The sequence below is a fragment of the Etheostoma cragini genome, chromosome 6, assembly GCF_013103735.1.
Source record: "Etheostoma cragini isolate CJK2018 chromosome 6, CSU_Ecrag_1.0, whole genome shotgun sequence".
In the NCBI taxonomy this organism is placed as follows: Eukaryota; Metazoa; Chordata; class Actinopteri; order Perciformes; family Percidae; genus Etheostoma; species Etheostoma cragini.
Window position 1 is genome coordinate 22629590 of NC_048412.1, and position 17823 is coordinate 22647412.

General features: G+C 41.4%; 1 protein-coding gene across 1 annotated transcript in view; it reads right to left on the minus strand.

The window, feature by feature from the left end:
* Positions 1-3166: 3166 nt before the first annotated feature.
* The window catches only part of iglon5 (IgLON family member 5), a 93727-nt gene continuing 79070 nt past the window's right edge, over positions 3167-17823 (minus strand). The window contains exons 4-8 of the mRNA XM_034874013.1: positions 17305-17424; positions 10850-10981; positions 10443-10563; positions 9107-9258; positions 3167-6002 (exon numbers count right to left, since the gene is read on the minus strand). Of these exons, the coding sequence (XP_034729904.1) occupies positions 5899-6002; positions 9107-9258; positions 10443-10563; positions 10850-10981; positions 17305-17424 (629 nt within the window). The 3' untranslated portion in view covers positions 3167-5898. The remainder of the gene's footprint in view (positions 6003-9106; positions 9259-10442; positions 10564-10849; positions 10982-17304; positions 17425-17823) is intronic.

Sequence of the window (17823 nt, forward strand, 5' to 3'; positions counted from 1 at the left end):
AGAGAGAGAGAGAGAGAGAGAGAGAGGTGGGTCCAACATTCAACAATAGCCTAAACTCATTCCCTCAGTTATGCACAGTGGGATTTCTTCTGGTAAATGTTACTAGGTACCAAATGAGACACTTTCCTTTACTCTGCAGTGAGGGTTCCTGCAGTCACTGTTTTTGCTCTCTTGAGGCACATGCCCAGCCCCTGTTATACATCCCGTCATGTATCCCAGCCTCCAGCGCACCTTACCCGGTAATAAAACACTCGTAGCCCGTATCTGCGACTTTATCACAGCCCTACCGTCTCATAACTGCAATATAAATCAGCACAAAAACACCAGTTGGTGCTGGCACTGAAAGAAATCCAAGTTTCCCCTGTCAGTTCTCAGCATCACAACCAATATTTACCCCTTGGTTGATTGACGAGGAAAATGCTAGGCGTAGGCTGGTGATTCAGACAGGCCAAGTAATGGGACTCTTTCAATGTTGAAGATGTGAGGTGGGCGACTTAATGACTAGGGGAGACGTGGTGGGCGAGATGCCTCCATTGTGTTGCCTGCCGGGTCTGTGCGAGCGTTGCTGTTGCTCAACTGTTGGAGTGCGGCACTCTGTTAATTAGCCTCCTGTTCTTAGAAAGGTGAGTGATTGACAAGACGCCATCTGTGGTTGCAGTGAGAAGGAGGGCGAGGCTGGCGTGTCTGTGTCCCAACATCTGTGCTGCAAACTGAAGTTTAAAATATATTCAGAACACCTGAATATGTATAAGGAATCTATTTAACTACTCTGAGCTAATTACTCACACTAAACACAGCATATCTATCTATCACCCTATCTATCTATCTATCTATCTATCTATCTATTGCAAATAATGTACACTAATCCTAATCTAGACCTATAGCCTTGCAACTGTCATGTGGCTTTTTAATGACCGGATGTGATGCCATTTAAAACACCTGATGTGTGCTCAAGCTCACTGTCATGGAGACTTTCCTCCTCTCAATCCCGTCTAGCATGTTGTATTCTAATGCGCTCATTAGCTGCCATAATGGAAAGGTACTGGGCTTTAATAGACTTGCAACATCGACTTTGCCCATGAGAACTGAATGAGCCTGTAGATAGTTGGTAAACAGTGGATAATTAAGATAATATATGGGAATTAGGCATGCTTTGCTGTAAAGGACATGAGCAGGGGATTTAGAGCAACAATAATCATTCATATATAATTGTCCCTATGCGTAGCAGAGCCTTTTGGAATACTCACTCTGGTGCTGCAACGTTTGCAATTTATCCCATTATATAATTTTCTGTTAAATATAATTTTCTACAGTTGAATTGCCAGCTCACAAATGTATCTTTGTGGATTTTACATCCAGACATAAGCCTCTATACACAGTGTTGATACCTGCTGACTCTGGCAGTTGTGAAATAATCCAGGTTACATCTCTTTCATTACTAATAAAATATAATGTAACTTTACAGCACCCACTAATTTGCATATGAAGTGTAAAAGCCTAGGGTGCACGTCTGGTTAACAAAATATGTTATGTAGCAAAACAAACAACAGCATGGCTTGACATCAAAATAAAAACAAATTATTAATTCTTCATTCCCTGGATCTGAACCGTAGCTCTGAACACATAGTTTACAGAGCTGACATTACAGCTTGCCCAAATAGTTTTAGAGAAGGGTTTAAAAATCGATGAGCAATTAGGGATCTTTTATCAGGCAAGATGAATTATGCTCTGTGTTCCAAGGCTGGTCTATAGACACTTGATCAATTTAGCTTCTGGGGACCTGGTAAGGCAGGCCGGGGAGAAATTGCTCTATTCCAAAAGCCATTCGGTCAAATGTATTGATTAACCATTGCATTCTGAATTGAAAGTCGGTCCGGGATCTGTTCTATGTGGGGAGTGTGTTGTAGGAAAAGCTACAGCAGGAGCCTGCCACATACAAAATGAAGAAAGCAGCACATTCAAACATTCTCTGGACCTACACTTCTTTTGCTATTATATAGTCTTTGCTTTGAAGCACCATCATTATTTCACTTCATCACTGGGACAGATCAGGAACAACGTGCGCCACTGTCCTTACACTCTGAGCTTAATTACCTGACTCCTTTCCTTTCTGTTTCAGTCCTGTTCCTAAAATCCATGTCAAAATACTGCACAGCTATGGTAACAAAAACAAAAAGTGCCAATAGTTTACAAGTATATACATTCACCTCCTTTTCCACCTGTGTAAACTCATTAATTAAATCTTACCATAAACAAATGTACGGCTATTAAAGTGCAAAACAATGCTTTACACTGTAAACCGGTACTACGAGCTAGTTTTGGGAGCTCAAAACAACAGCTTCGTGGAACCTTATTAACAAAGATTCTGTAAACAGATCATAACCTTCAGCTGCGGGAGCCAATCAACACTTTCTCATCAGGGTGCACCGAATGTAATTAAGGTCTGAGCAAACGTCTTGTTTATATCACTGTAAACTCATTGAACCCCAGTTGGGATGTTATTTATACACTTGAAGTAGGCCAGACTGTGTTTGTGATCAAGGCTATGTTAATGCTATTCATATTGCATAGTGCAACCATAAATAGTGTGTGGTACACCTTCCCCTGAGAAGGACCACAAGTTTGGAAATGCAATATGAGCGCCTGTCTGTCTTGTTCCCCTAACTGGAAGGTTCACAGTCTGGTGAGTGTCATCTCATCTCCCCCTGGCTCTCAGCTTTTGGATTTGCATTGTCAGGGTTTTCTCCCACAGGCCTGTTGGACGGGTTGCTCCCCCAACAGCATCCTCTTTTACCCTCAAGATGTGCACCCAGGGGATATGCTTCCTCCTTGCCCACACCCTCTCCAGTTCTCCTCATCCACACCAGAAGTGTGATTCATCTACATACATCATGACTCATGAAAACATGTTCTTTTGCTGCTTGTTTGTACAAATACCCACATACTATTTATTACCACTCCACGATTTCAAGTCATATTGCCCGAATTCCCTTCCCCTGGACCCTTTCCCCATAAACCTGAACACAACATACAATGTTTGCTTTTTTTTTTTTTTTTTTCAAAATCCACCCATACACGAACATTGACTTGCTTTTTTCAAACCCACATTGAGAAACATGACAGTGTTATTTTTTGTCTGTTTTTTTTCATCTTCTATTTTTTGTTCTTTTTCATCATCAAGGACAGATTATGTACATACATATGTTATATGCCACTGACAGACCCAGTGGGACACTGAAATGGAACAGTGCACAGTATTTGAGTGGGAAACAAATAGTGAAAATAAAATACAGCATGAAAAACCAAGATACTGAGATGTGAAAGTGTCTGGGTCAGAAAAAAGAAGCACTGACCAAACGACCTGCTCTTGTGCTTGAATTGGTATCCGTCATTATTTTTGGAACAAGATACATGCACAAGCAGTGTGTTCTGTCACACAGACAACCCGACTACATCGCAGAGCGCAAGACCTTTTGAGTACAACAAGTAGTGTTTTAAATTAAGGGCCATTTAAACAGAGCTTCACAATCATTTCAGAGTACTGTACAACGTAAAAGTACAACAAGAGACTTATTTTATATACCTTGTAAATGTAATTTTTTCAGATATTACACCACAGCTCTAACCATATCGGATAACTCTTGCACAGTAGGGGTTATTGCTGGTTTGAAATAAAATCAAACAAAACGCATTCAGACAATTGATTCAAATCTGAGTAATTCCCCTTTAAGGTCGCAGTAGTCAGGGTTCAGCCGGGGTAAACTCATCTCTGCGTGCAGGCTCATTATGGCAAATTTGCATATAGTCGCTGCATGTGAGTGGAGCAGTGTTTCAGTGGAGAAACGAGTGCCACCATGTTGAAAAATGGGCTTACCTCCCACTGTTTGTGCTGTGCGGGGTAGTGGATGGATAATTGTGCCATGGGGGTTTTGTAGTGCCCATGCCTGCATGTCACAGGTACACATTGGAGGGAGGACTGGTGCATCAAGGCAAGGTTGTCCTTGAAGAGGATTCCTGTCAGTGGCAGGATTGAGCTTGATTTATGGGGGCCATCACTGGCTGGCAGGAGGGACAGGTGGAGCCCAGGCTCCTTCACTTAGCCAGCCACAGGTAATGGCTAATTACATCTTTATCTCCCTGTGGTCTGGCCGAACAAGAACCGACTTACAGCCACGATCCCAGACTGAAATGGATCCAAATCATTTATCTAGCTGGTCGGAGAAAGACACACTATGATAAGTGGACAAATATGCTGTAAATGTGTGTGTGTGATGCAGTTAACAGCATGACAACAAAAAAGAGTCCAATACATAAACTCTTACAAATGATAAATTACATCATCATTCACTGCTTCTGGACTTGGATGACATAATCCCTCACACTGTTTCAAATGCGTTTTTAAAAAGCTTGTCATGGCAAAATAGAGCACATCACTTCGAAAACTTTACATGTCTTTTTTTTCATTGCAGTCGTTCAATGTGTGTGATTTCTTAGAAAGTACAAAAAACGTTTTTCCCCCACGTACAGCTCATTACCATCAGATTTTGTTCTTTTTTCACGTGAAATTACTATTCATAGTTATTCAAATACGTATTAACATCATCATCATCTGTACTATTATTAACACCAAAAAAGTAAAAGCAGGTAACCTTGCAGAGTAAAACAGACACAGTGCAGGGAGGGAGGGAGGGAGGAAGAGTGAGTGAAGGGAGTATGGACTCACAACAGGAACATTTCTAACCGGTACATGCTATCAACAAGCGACGAAGAGGATGGAGTCACAGCTTCGAAACAGAAGATATTGTTGTCACTGGACAGTCTCGTGCTGCTTCAGAAAACTGGAGCGTATTTGAGGCTGATGGGAGAAGTTGTTCAGTGCCAGGCAACTTGAGGTTGCCAGCGTGGCCTCTTTACTGCATATATTTACACTGGGGAGGAAGACGGAGGGAGGAGAGGGGTGACACGGAGCAGAGAACACTATAGCAATGCAAAGGGCGACTGGACAGAGCACATTGGACAGAAGGGGCGGGGCAGGGGGCTGAAAAGGTTTGGGTAGTGAGGGGGTCTACATGCGAAACCTTGGTAATAAACCCCCCAAATTACATAAAGGGGTAGTTAAGACCGACGCCGTCACCACCCACCCTTTTGTTTTAAATATATTTTGACATCATTCATAGCAGCTTCACTGCTCAACAGTTAAAATCAAAAAGCCATACATTTGTATGTGTTTGTGTGTATGTGTAGGTGTGATCAGAGGGTGATACTTCACATGGCCACCAATTGGACAATTTTCAAAAGGTCACGTGACCGTCAGTACCACATTATACCTATAATTTCCATAAATATCCACCATACATTTGAGATTTTATGTATCATTTCCATAAGGCAAACATTGTAGGTCAGTCATTAGTCTATGTAGTATATTACATTAATGATCGTCCACTTGTAAGATTATCTATTTTCTCATCCATCACTGACACAATAATCAGTTAATATACACTCTCTATCATCAGGCCAGTGGTAGTAATGAGGGGAAAACAAGATGAGGAGGAACATACCAAGTCAGATAAATCTGCAAGGCATTCTGGGAGACAAAAAGAGGGAGACACAGTGTGTATGTGAGATGATCACAATGGTTTAACCTCATATTAAATTGAGGGTGAAGGGGTTTTTGGGTGGGGTGGGATGGGGTGGGGGGGTCGTGGTTAATGTGGTGGTGTTTGATGCAATGATTCAATGGCTCCTGGAATAATGCATATTCTTTTTGTTCACAGTGATGGGTTCGTAATTAAAGAATTTAATTTCCTTCTTCCTTCCGTAGAGGGGGAGAGAGGAAGGAAGAGGGGGTCCGGGGGCTTTCAAGGACGTTTAGGGACAATTCCAGGTGGAGATCGATCTTTACACCTTCAGCAGAAGAACAGTAGAGAGGGAAACCCAAACACTCACGCCAACACTCATCCCTGCATGTAAACCAGTCCCTCGCCCTTGGATGGCCCCTGGCCCTGGACGGAGACAGATTGACCAAAAGAAGAGAAGAGGGAAGGGGGGAAAGGAGAAATGTGTATAGTTAAATGAACACAGACCTAAAATTAACCAATTAAATTCTGATACCTTGACATTAAAAAATAAATGGACAAAATATATAAAGGGCTGTGGTGTTTGGTCTGTTCATTAGAACAATGTTAGAGAGCTTCAGGGCTGACATTTTGAATTGTCAAACAGGTCAGGTCAAACTAATAACAATATTGATTGCTATGTTTCATTTAGGTGAACTCATTCTACTAAACCCTACATGCGCAATACAAGCACCTTTGAACTGGAACGCCTAATTGGAATGCAGCCATCATTAATATTAATAGTTACACCTATGTGAAATGTCTAAATGACTACAGTGAGAGAGGGCTATTGAATTTCTTAGTAACATGTTAACATGATTGATCTCACGTTACAAAGCCATGACATGCTACATGTTATAGAATTCAGGGCGGACATTTGGACTTGTCAAACACAGGGGAAACTATTGACTTTAACAATGGCTTTATTCCATAGATGTGCCAAAAAAGCAAGTCACTGAACCTGCATAGACAGTACAAGCACACAGCCATTATTAATGCAGCGGAAATGGGTGTTTAATTAATGTATATTTAGTGAGTATTGAATGCCTGCAGTCTACTTTGGCTGTCAGCAGGAATTTGTTTAATTTTCAAAAAAGAATACGTTCTGGGCATCACTCTCCTAGGAGAGAAGCTGTTAGACATAGATATTTAAGTGTCATTATCTGAAGTTCTGCTACAATAGAAAACACATATTTCGATGTACAGTGGCATAATAAAGTCTACTTACACCTGACATTAATCTCTCTTTTTTACACTGTCTCACTAACCTTAATCTCCCACAATTTACACTAAGTAGAATCAAAACACAACACATACTGTAACATCCCACCATGAAAAAGCATCACATTATCAAGGATGAGATCACATAAAGTATCAAGGCATTCTCATATGTCTCATAGACTTTATATTTGTTCCACAGCAGGGATGCTGTGAGACAAACTTTTCCTGTTGTTTCCGTGTCCTTTGGGTAACGAACATACACTTGCTATTTTAACTGTGAATTGTCAGTGTCTTTTTGTTCTAGATTAGGATCTCCAAAAAAAGAGTCATGAAGTGGAATACCTGTCCTGCTTTTTCCATTAGTCAACCTGGATTTATGCCAGACCAAAGTTTAAGGGTGAACTGTCAGACTTTTGCTGGAAGTCTCATTCCAGCAAAAGTCATTTAAAGCTATTCACGCTATATTAAGTTTATTAGGTACACCTATTTGATACGTCTAAATGACCACCGTGCAAAAGATCTATTGAATTTCCTAATAAAGTAACGTGTATCTGAATTATCAAAGTAATGAAAATCATGAGTTAACATGTCCAGGGCTTACATTCTGACTTGTCTAACATGGGTCAAACTTATAACATTTACAATGGCTCTGTTCCATCTACATGTGCCAGAAATCAAAGCCAGCGAGCCAGACAGTATAGTGCAGTATAAGCACCCTGGCACTGGGACACCTCAATGAAATGCAAACCTTGTTATGAATTTTATAAGTTACACTTACTTACAATGCCTCGTTTAATGAGTACAGAACCTATTTTTACTACTGTAGAAGTTTGTTCCAGGCATTATTTGTAGGGTAGTTTAAGAGATACACATTTGGTTCTATTGGTGCCATCACTAAGCAGATGGCCTTACAGCACTACCTCGCCCAATGTTATATCAAAAGAAAAAAGCTTATGGGAGATTGTTTGGCTCGAGGTCAAGGTGCAAAAACCCTACGGTTAAATTACTCCGAAACCTTCACTTTAAGTTTCAAAGCCATTAAATGCTGCAGCAATTACCTAACAATAGTTTTATGGTAGGCAAAGTAAAGAATAAGAACACATCAATAATATTGTAAGTGGGACACAAAATTAAGCAACACGATTTAAATGACAGTTGCAAGAACATTTCACCTACTCTCTTCCTCTTTTGTACCTCTTTTGTTCCATTTGGCAAGCTAAAAGATTTCCACCATGTAACTGGTGTCTTAATGTAACAGTGTAAAGTAAAAGCTAGTACAGGCTGCCAGTGGTTTCAGTAATGGGCTAATTGGTTGAAGGTAAATACAATCATGTGCCAATTTTGATGTGATGGCGGGTTGTTAACATCCAAATGGTGTTATGTTATAATGGTGAACAAAAAGCTACAAAAGTGTGGACACAAAGACGGTGGAGGCAATAAGTGATGGACAGTGTATGAATAGAAATGCCACAAAAGCATCTGATTATGGGCCGCTTTTCCATGCCTGGTCCAGAACAGAAAGAGGTTTGTTGTGTTCTAATGATGGCAGGAGGAGATTAGGAGGGAAAGAGGAGGCAGAAGGACAGATGATGGAGATATAGGCTGGCGGAAGTGGAAGCGGTGGTGGAAAAAGAGAGCAGGAAGATGTATTGGTCTGACTGGGTAGTGAGTCATTGAAGGGAGACTGGCCAAGATAATGGGTAAAGGAATGAAAGAAGAAAGGGGATAGATGAAGGACTCACTTAAGATGGTAATGCTGAATGCACTAAAGGGAAGGGGGGGGTAACGGAAAATGGAAGGGTAGGATATCGTTCATTGGGGACGGTTAATGTGAATTTGGCTAGGAGAGAAATGACAACTTCTTGGGTAACGGGACAGAGCAGAGCGACAGTCTGTGTGTGTGCATGCAGGAATATGTATGGACGAGAGATGGAGGGTGAGAGTGAACGGACGAGGGAGAGAGCAATGGTAATATAGGCAAGCAAAGCTTTAATGGGGCGGAGAATAACGAAAATGGGTAGATGGAAGGAGGAAGGGAGGGCTGAGAAAATGCTGTGCTGTGTGCAGAGCAAAAATGAGGCAAGGCAAAGAAGGAAAAAAAGTGTGTCATTGCATATGTATCGTTTTTGTGGCAGTTTGTCACGTCGGTTTGATAGTCCCAACAGATAAATGTGAGCATACTCATGCTCTTGCGAAAGCTTGGGCTTGCATACGTGTACACTGTTTCATTGTGTGCATGCTTCTGCATGAACTTGTAGGTGATAACTTACGAAACAGCAGCATGCTGGCGTTGGAAGCCCCTAGACGGTTTGCGGCAAAGCAGGTGTAGTTGCCAAAGTGTTTCTCTGTCACATTGGTGAACAGCAACAGCGAGCGCGTCTTCTCGTTTTTGATCCTCAGGGTGTTGTCACTCTCTACCGGCCTGAGTGGTAGAGGTGGGGGAGCGAAAACGAGGGAAGGAAACAGGAAGAAAATGAGAAAAAAAGTTTGTCAAAAATACAACACAACATCACACCTAGTGAGTCGAATAAGAGGATTTATTTTTTTCTCTCCAGAGACACCATGCAACACAATGCCCCTCCTCCACACACCGGCTCTGTCCCACCTTGTGCTAATAGTGAAATCTAACGGTCCATAAATAACAGAGACCTCCTGCTGGGGCCCATTATACTCTATTAACAGCTCTCTCTGGCTGGCAAAGGCTTGTCTAAGTACTTCTGTGTCTTACTTTGGCTGATGCCAAATCATTCTAACTCTTCTACACTCTCTGGGACCTTTTACAAACTTGGAAGGACAGATTATATGTGGGTAAAGAGAGCAAATAGGTTTCCAACAAACTATTATTTCCTAAGAGATGGCAAAAACATACATGATAATCTCAGATATTCTCAGGTTAGGTAAAAGGACGGCAGCCAAGACTACGTCCACAGTAAACTGGCTAAATGTGAAAATGTAATTTATGTGTGATAATGCCTTACTTTTTCAAATGGCTTTTGTTAAGATCTCATGTACCCACTGATAGATACAGCCTGTTCATTCAGTCGAGTCTCAGCTGGTTAAATGTCTGTTCTGTTCCCTCCTTTGCTCTGTTATCACCTACTGTGTCACAGTTTTCATTAACATACTTTATGTTTCTGTTGTCAAGCAACTGATTGGTATAACACAGTGATTAGATTGAGGCTCATATTAAACAGATGCGTTGTTATTCAGCTGTTATATGAGACGTCGACCGAACAACGCCACAAATCAAAAATACACATCAAAAAGGTTAATGACTACACCTATGTGATTGGCTTTACTGACATTTAAATGAGTGCTCAGAGTGGAATAAATGAAAAGTAATCTTCTTAACGTCATCTCTACAACCCCTCTGAATATAAGTTGTCATTTCAGAAGCTCAGTTTTACACATCATTACTTAAATGTTAGGCCGGTGTTTATTGATTTTTGTTTCATTCTACAGTGCCTTTACAAAGCTTCATTTTGTGTGTAAAAAGCATTGTCTTAGTGAGGACCAAAGGCCAAGGAGAGACAAATATACATTTTAGATGTAGCTGGCACCGAGTTTGGATAAAAAAAAGAGCTCTGAACTCTTTGGTGGTCTCACCTATGGTCATCTCTGTACCACTCGAAGGAGGCTGGTGGGACTGCCATGGCTTCACAGCGCAAGATAGCCGTCTTACCCAAATGGGCTGGCAGGTTCTTCATGTCTGTGATCATGGGAGGGTCTGGCAGAGAAAACAAGGGAAGAAAAAACAGACCAAAGAAAAGGAGGGAATTCGGCAATTAGTATACATCTGCCCTTACAGAGAAGTAGAGGTAGGTCAGCATAGGGTTGAAAAACCCTGGAGAGAGCATAATTGCGATGTACGAACTCAAACAACTCATACATATTAATGCATCTACTGTATTAACATATATCATTAAAACATAATTGGGTCATAAGAAGCAAGGTCCAGTGTGACTTGAATTATCACCACTGGGCTGTTGTGGGGCGAAGAGAGGGATACTTACAGTTGACCGTGACCCTGACCTTGCGCTGATCAGGTGGAGCCACTCCATTGTTGGTGATGCATTCATAGTCCTCGGCCTGCTGCCTCTTGATCTCTGTGATGTCTAGGAACTCCCCGTCACTTACCAACCCATCTGTTGACACAAGGAAGATGTCAAGGGTCATTATATTTCAAATGCATGGTGACTCAGACTACTGATTTAAAGTTTACCACCTGAGATACTATGGCTGACCCACTGACAACAAACATATAGCTAAGATGGTAGAGGGGTAGGGTGACAAGACATATCGAACAATTTGGGGCAGTCCCAATTACAAGCAGTTGTTCCGAATCCCAAATACTGCCCTAACTGTCCTGAAATTACTGCAAAGTCTCAAAAGCAGACTCTTGAGTATAGTTATAGTCTGATAGAACATTAAAACTGTTCATGGTAATTGAGTTGTCCTGCAGCCAGCTTCCATCAGCTGCAACATATGTAGCTAAGCGCAAATTTGGAAAAATATGCATTGTTATTTTTCATGAATTCATTGTTGAACTAGAGGTTCAGGCTGGTGTCCCGGGACTCGATGAACACATAGCTAAAAAGCAAAAATGTCTCTGCAGGTACTGGAAGGACTAATAAGGGAAATAACCCTGGATTACCGCAGTTTTATGTGAGGCAAACAAAGCGTTTTGCAATGTATGTAGGAAGGAGTTATTTCACACGGGGGGGTCAGACGTCAGGCTGCATGCTAGCAGCAAACCACATGTAACTAACAGCACAACTGTACAGACCAACACTCTGGTATCATCCTTCTTTAAGCAGAGGATGACTCCATGTATAATAAAATAGCTGCTGCCGAGCTGATTTTTTTTATTTGTATTTTTCGGGTTTACATGACATGACATGAGTTAAATTCCTGAATAAAAATAACAAATAATAAATAATTTTATTATTATGTTCCGCCCCAATTTTACCCTATCTCATATGGTCACCCTATAGAGGGGCCGCCGATACATATATCAGATATCATGGTATTCACAATAAATGTGTATATGTGTCAAAAAGCAAGTTTACATATCATATTTTTAGAGTGAGGGTTTAGTTAATTGGGGGTTAATTTGCTGGGGTTAATTTGGAATCAAAACTTTCAACTTTTAATAATTAATGAGAAACCATTCCACCACAAAAAATTACACTAAATTATCAAGAAGCCCTAGTGAACTATCTATTATGACCAAAGAAATTATTATATTTCAATCGTATTTGGCAGACGGCCTTAAGCTGGTTTGTTCAGTAAAATAATAGGTTCTATGCAAAGTAAGTAAACATTATTTGACAGTAGTGACAGAATTACTAGAGAGAATAATGTCGGGGGAAATTGTAAGCTTTTCTTTCAGGCACTGGACACTCCAGGGGGTGATGGCCCGTTCACTACATTACGTATTGTGAAGAATATTTGGCTGTTTAATCCCAGGTGTCCCCAAAACCGAATTAGCAAGTCTCGCACTTTTCCTTCTTTTACCTTGGAGCGACAAACAGCCACAGAATCTCTGAAGAGAGTTTAACAGGCTACAAGTTATTGCTTCTTCATGTGAGCGAATGGATGTTGGGGGTGTTATTGGATTGACAACAGCACAGAGAATAGAAGAATGAGAGAGAGAGTGCACCCCCCTCCTCCCTGCAAGTCTTTGCAGCCAGCTGTCTCACAGCCTCCAAAACTATTAGGCCTTTTTTTTCTCCCCTTTACCCCATTAAAGAAGTCAGACTGCGGAACACGACATAATATATAATCTCACCACTAACAAGGAAATCCAGCTCTTAAATTGCCGCTCACTTTTCTCTTTCAAAGCCCCCCTAAACATACACACAACCACTGTCAATCAGTGGACCTTTACTTCCCCTCACTAACACACAAATGGCGCATGGGCTCGTTTGTGAGCAACACCAACTCAAACACACATACAAAAAAAGACTTTAAACGCCATGATTATTCCTGTCAGAGATTAGCGCGGCGGTTCTAATTGAAGATTATACTGGAGGATTATTAGTGGGGCTACTGAGCTGGAGACGATTATTTGCAGCTGCTGCGGTGATGGCTGCTTGTGCCACCCGAGCAATCGCGGGCGGGCGCTTGGTGATGGGGTGGGGTGTGGTGGGTGCAGTGTTATTCATTCATTGCAATAGTTTAATAAATATAGCTCTCTTGTGACAACTCCGTCAAGCAAGCAGAGCACCCAACTTTGCCAGAGGGGTGTAGCTGAGGCGGTATGTGGGGGAGGGGGAAAGTGGAGAAAAAGATAGAATCAGACAACTAGCACTGGAGAAATTACACACAAGGCTGTTACAGATGACTTCCAAGAAATAAAAAATGAGAGCAATTGAGCGCTAGAGAGTGCATTACAGACACAGAGAGAGAGGTAATTTGCAAGAGATACTGAGCAAGACACTGACAGAGATACACAGATAGAAAAAAAAGGAAAAAGAGAGAAACAGCAACATGAAGCGGGAAACAGAGAGATGTCAAGTTGGGTATTTCATTTGCTTGGTTCTTTCACTGACTTTTCATCCTTAGCACATGTGTGTAATGTAATATGACAGTGCAAAGCAACCCTCTCACACTCCCTTTCTTTCCCCCCTTTTCCATCCCCTGAGATCTCTGGACTGGCATTGCACACCTCTCTCCACTTTGGTGGTAGATAATATCTGACTGGAGCCGGCCCCTGGCACTCTTACAATGGTCTGTAAAATACATCTCCATCAACCACTTATGGCTTTTGAAAGCGCCTGACTCCTGACCACCGGAGATAGTTGGATTGTACCTGAGAAGAGAGGGGGGGTGTATGAATGTGAGGAGGGAAAAAAGGATCAGGGGTTCTGGCCTGCCCTTCCCCAGCAGCACTGTGAGCCTGACTAGATCATCAGGGCACTTGATTTCTCTGCTCCTCTTATCCATTTCCATTACAAAAACTACTGTCCAGGCAGAGAGGGCTGATGTCGGATTTAAGCAGAGAAGGATGGACAGCCTGACAAACGGAAAAACTTGTCTTTTGGAAGAGTAAGGGGCTGATCCGTGTGTTAGTTGAGGAAAATGAAGCTGCTGCTGAATTGAAGCCCTCTTTGCCCTAGTTGTCATGCCTAAATTACTTCATCCAGGTAGTTTACTCTACTTTTTTTCACAGTTATGTTTCTTTTGTTTGTATGAAAAGCCTGACCAATACTGGATTTAGGAGTACCAATATTCCATTTTCTTATGAATCCCATGAAAAGACCAAAACCTAATTGATCCTACCGTCTGTGTAGCTAAAGTTATATATATTTTATTCCTCTTTGCCATGGACCTCCATTGTTGTCCATCAAAAACACACCAACAAACCACACTATCACACCGTCGACATGTTACATAACCCATACAATAATAATGGGCACTAGTTTATTTTCAGTCTACTCACTGATGTGTCTTTATCCACAGCTGACAATAGTTCCCTACAAATACAATATTTACTCAACACTACAGTGCATTAGACATTCTGAAATTTAAAGAAAATGTAACATATCAGACCAGTTTTTCCAATATTCATGTCTTCAGTGAAAACAAATTGGCTTGAGGCTGACAGCCAAATGGTAGGGAAGTTGGAGACAATGCACTGTTGGTTTTGTTCTTTAATGGGAAATATGGAATATAATGAATAATAAACATGTGTCTGTGAAAGAACATACAAAGGGCCCTTTACAATAGGCCTAAGTAACAAGCTGGACATTTTACTGTTGACAAATAAACTTGTGAACACTCTCCTGCCTTTCCCAATCATTTGATGTCCACACTCATCCAACACACCTGCTATTCATTCAAGCCACACCTGTCCCTCATCAACTCCACTCAGTATATACATCCACACACAAACACTTGTCCTCTGCCACATCATTCTTACTTCTGTAACTATAGCAGAAAAGACTGTTCAATCTCCTTTTGTGATTTGTTTGGCTCTGCTGACTGTTAACCTGTTGCCAACCTCTACCTTCCCCTTTCAATCTTACATGCTCTGTTGTTAAATCAAGCTTGTAGATCCACACAACACCCAAACGATTTAACCAGTCTCCAAAATCATAATCTCCCTGTCAAATGTATACACTCTTTATGCCTATTATATTGCGTCTGAGTGAAAAAGTGCATTTCTCTTCTTCCACACCAGCAAAAGCATCCTTTTTATCCATGCTAGACCTGGTGCCTGTGTGTGTTTTAACGGATGGGATGTCAAATGATAAGGCCCTGATGCGCTGGCATATTTAACTGAATGAGACAGAATGCCTGTATGTCTCTGAGCAGGTCAACTGATGGATGCCTGTGAGAGTGAATGGGTGCGACAGATTGTATCTGTGCTTTGGTGAGGATGAAGTGCAGAGCAGCGTCACTATCTGCATGTGAGTAAGTACTGAGGTAACTGGGGACAAATTGCACAGGGGTTAATAGAAAGGCGTCTAGCAGATCTCCATCCCACCTCGAAAGGGGTGCATGTCCTACTATCGCCACAACCTGAAGCACAAACACATATTCTGCTCAACCTCCACATACACTTTTCTCCTCATCCACCCGCCCTGCAGTTTCTCTATGCAGTATCTGAGTAATGGGGACAGATGTGGCTGGTAGCTTCTTGCTGTTCCTTTGAGCTAGTCGACCCCCCCCCCCCCCCCCCCCCCCCCCCCCCCCCCCAACGCCCCTGGTTTCCTGCAACTGATGGCTTGGTTGCACAGACTCCCACAGAATAGCAATGCAGCCCCTATCTCTTTCTCTGCAAGCTGAGGGGTTATTTGGAGAGAGAGGGGGAGGCGGTGTGAGATGAAGGGGGAGGCAAGAGAGAGAGGATTACTGCTGACAGAGGAGAAATGCTGTAGGCTTGCAAGTGAGGACAACTGCACAAAGTTTGTGATGTAAGGGTGTGTGTGTGTGTGTGTGTGTGTGTGTGTGTGTGTGTGCTGCAGGTGTGCGATCATGCATCTTCTCCATATTTTAGGTGTCTGTGATCGCTGTGGGCTTGTCCCTGCCTGAGATACTGTGCAGAGAAGGACATTGCATGCACAGCAGGCTAATCCAGGGCCAAACAAGGGAGATAGGAGAAACAGACCTCTGAGCAAGCCCAAAGCTGTACGTAAGTACAGCAGTACAGTACAGTATAGGTTGTGCATTAATTTGCCTAACAGTAAAATTACAGCATGTTAAGTAGTTGTTCACACTGACCTATATATTATTACTGCCTGGGTGCTGCATTTGATGTGCTGCTTATTAGACTTTCAAAACACTGAAGTTTCAAAAATAATAATCCTTGTTTCCCTCTACTTCCTGTTTTGTTTTTGTTTTTTGTTTTTTGTTTGTTTTGTTTGTTTTGTTTTTTGTTTTATTTGTTTTGTTATTACTACTTACACTTTTATGTTCCCTGTATCTGTCTTTTATTGTCTGTAAAGCGTCCTTGAGTGTTAGAAAGGCGCTGTTAAATAAAATGTATTATTATTATTATTATAACTTCCTTGCTCAAAAGTTCAATTTAAGATTTTCTGGAACTTTTTAGCACGCATATGTCCATTCTACATACACAACAAACACAATCCAGTGTTCACATTTTACCAAAGATGCCATGGAGCTCATGCAATCTATTGCAATTTATTTTTAGTCAAACTGATGTAAACAACACACATTGTATTACAAAACTACCAACATCAAAAGAGCCCAGAATTATCTACCTAAAAGCTGAAAATTACTCTAGTACCATACATGTAGGAATGTTGAGCCATGGCACAATGGTTTATTCAGTGTATAGCAATTTTCTTTGTCCCAAACAGATAACACAACACTGCCACCGTTCTAATAAAACCATACAATCTCTCTAGAGGCCATGTAAAAGTTTATTTGCCTGACTTTAGACATTGGTGGTGACGAAGATGGGAACAGATAGGGAATAAATGCTGTGCTGATCACATCGATTGGATTTGACTTAGTCTATCAAGTTGTGCATCCTGACCTCTTTCAACTAGATCTAATTCCACACAATTATGAAAGCAAAAAAAATTGCTGATTTAATGCCAAAAATGCCTGTTAGCGTAGGTTGGCATCGTGATGCCGGTTGACAGGGTGGAAGAAGACAGATGCTGATTATTACAGGTGGCGCGGTGGGGATAATTACGTATAATGTGTGGTTATTTGGGACAAAACATTGGGACATTGGGAAAAATACTGGAGTATAAATTTAAGATGGGGACAGACTAAACAGCTGGGCTTTAGAGTGATGAAACAGGTATGTGGGATAAAGACGTGGATGTGAGCTGAATACTGATAAGCATTTAGGAAGAGAAAGGGGGTGGGTGGATAAAAAAGACTATAAAAGGCAGGGTGGGGGATGAATTTGAAAGCACAGAGATAAAGGCGGGCTGTGAACAAGAGATCGCTGGATCCGAAGACAAGAAAACAAGAAGGGGTAGCTTACATTTCTGGTCTTTCCAGGTGACAGTGGGCTCAGGCCGACCCACTGCAAGACAGTAGAGGTTTACATTCTCTCCTTCGTTCACCGACACATTTTTTGAGATGTTGACAATTCTGGCCGGCACTGGAAAACAAGATCATGCTATTAAAATATGACCTCAAAATCCCCTTTCCATTTCATAAATTATTGATGAGGCATGGACTTACAGCCTATTAAAGTATTTAAATATATGTTGCAAATCCCTGCACCTAAGACAGAAAGGCAATCAGCTGATTAATGATCTATCCCTGAGAGCTGTGCAACAATCTGTACAGTATATCTAATAAATATGTATTTAAATGCACTGAATTATAACTTAATGCAAACGTGCATTACAATATCTTCTCACACATATAATCCAATTTGATTTTTTAAGAAAAGAAGAGAATTTGTAGAAGTGGTAGTCAAAATCTTTACTTTTTAGGTGAATGACCACTCCTGAATACTGTTTTGCCCCAAACTCAAATTGTTGGAGCACTATGC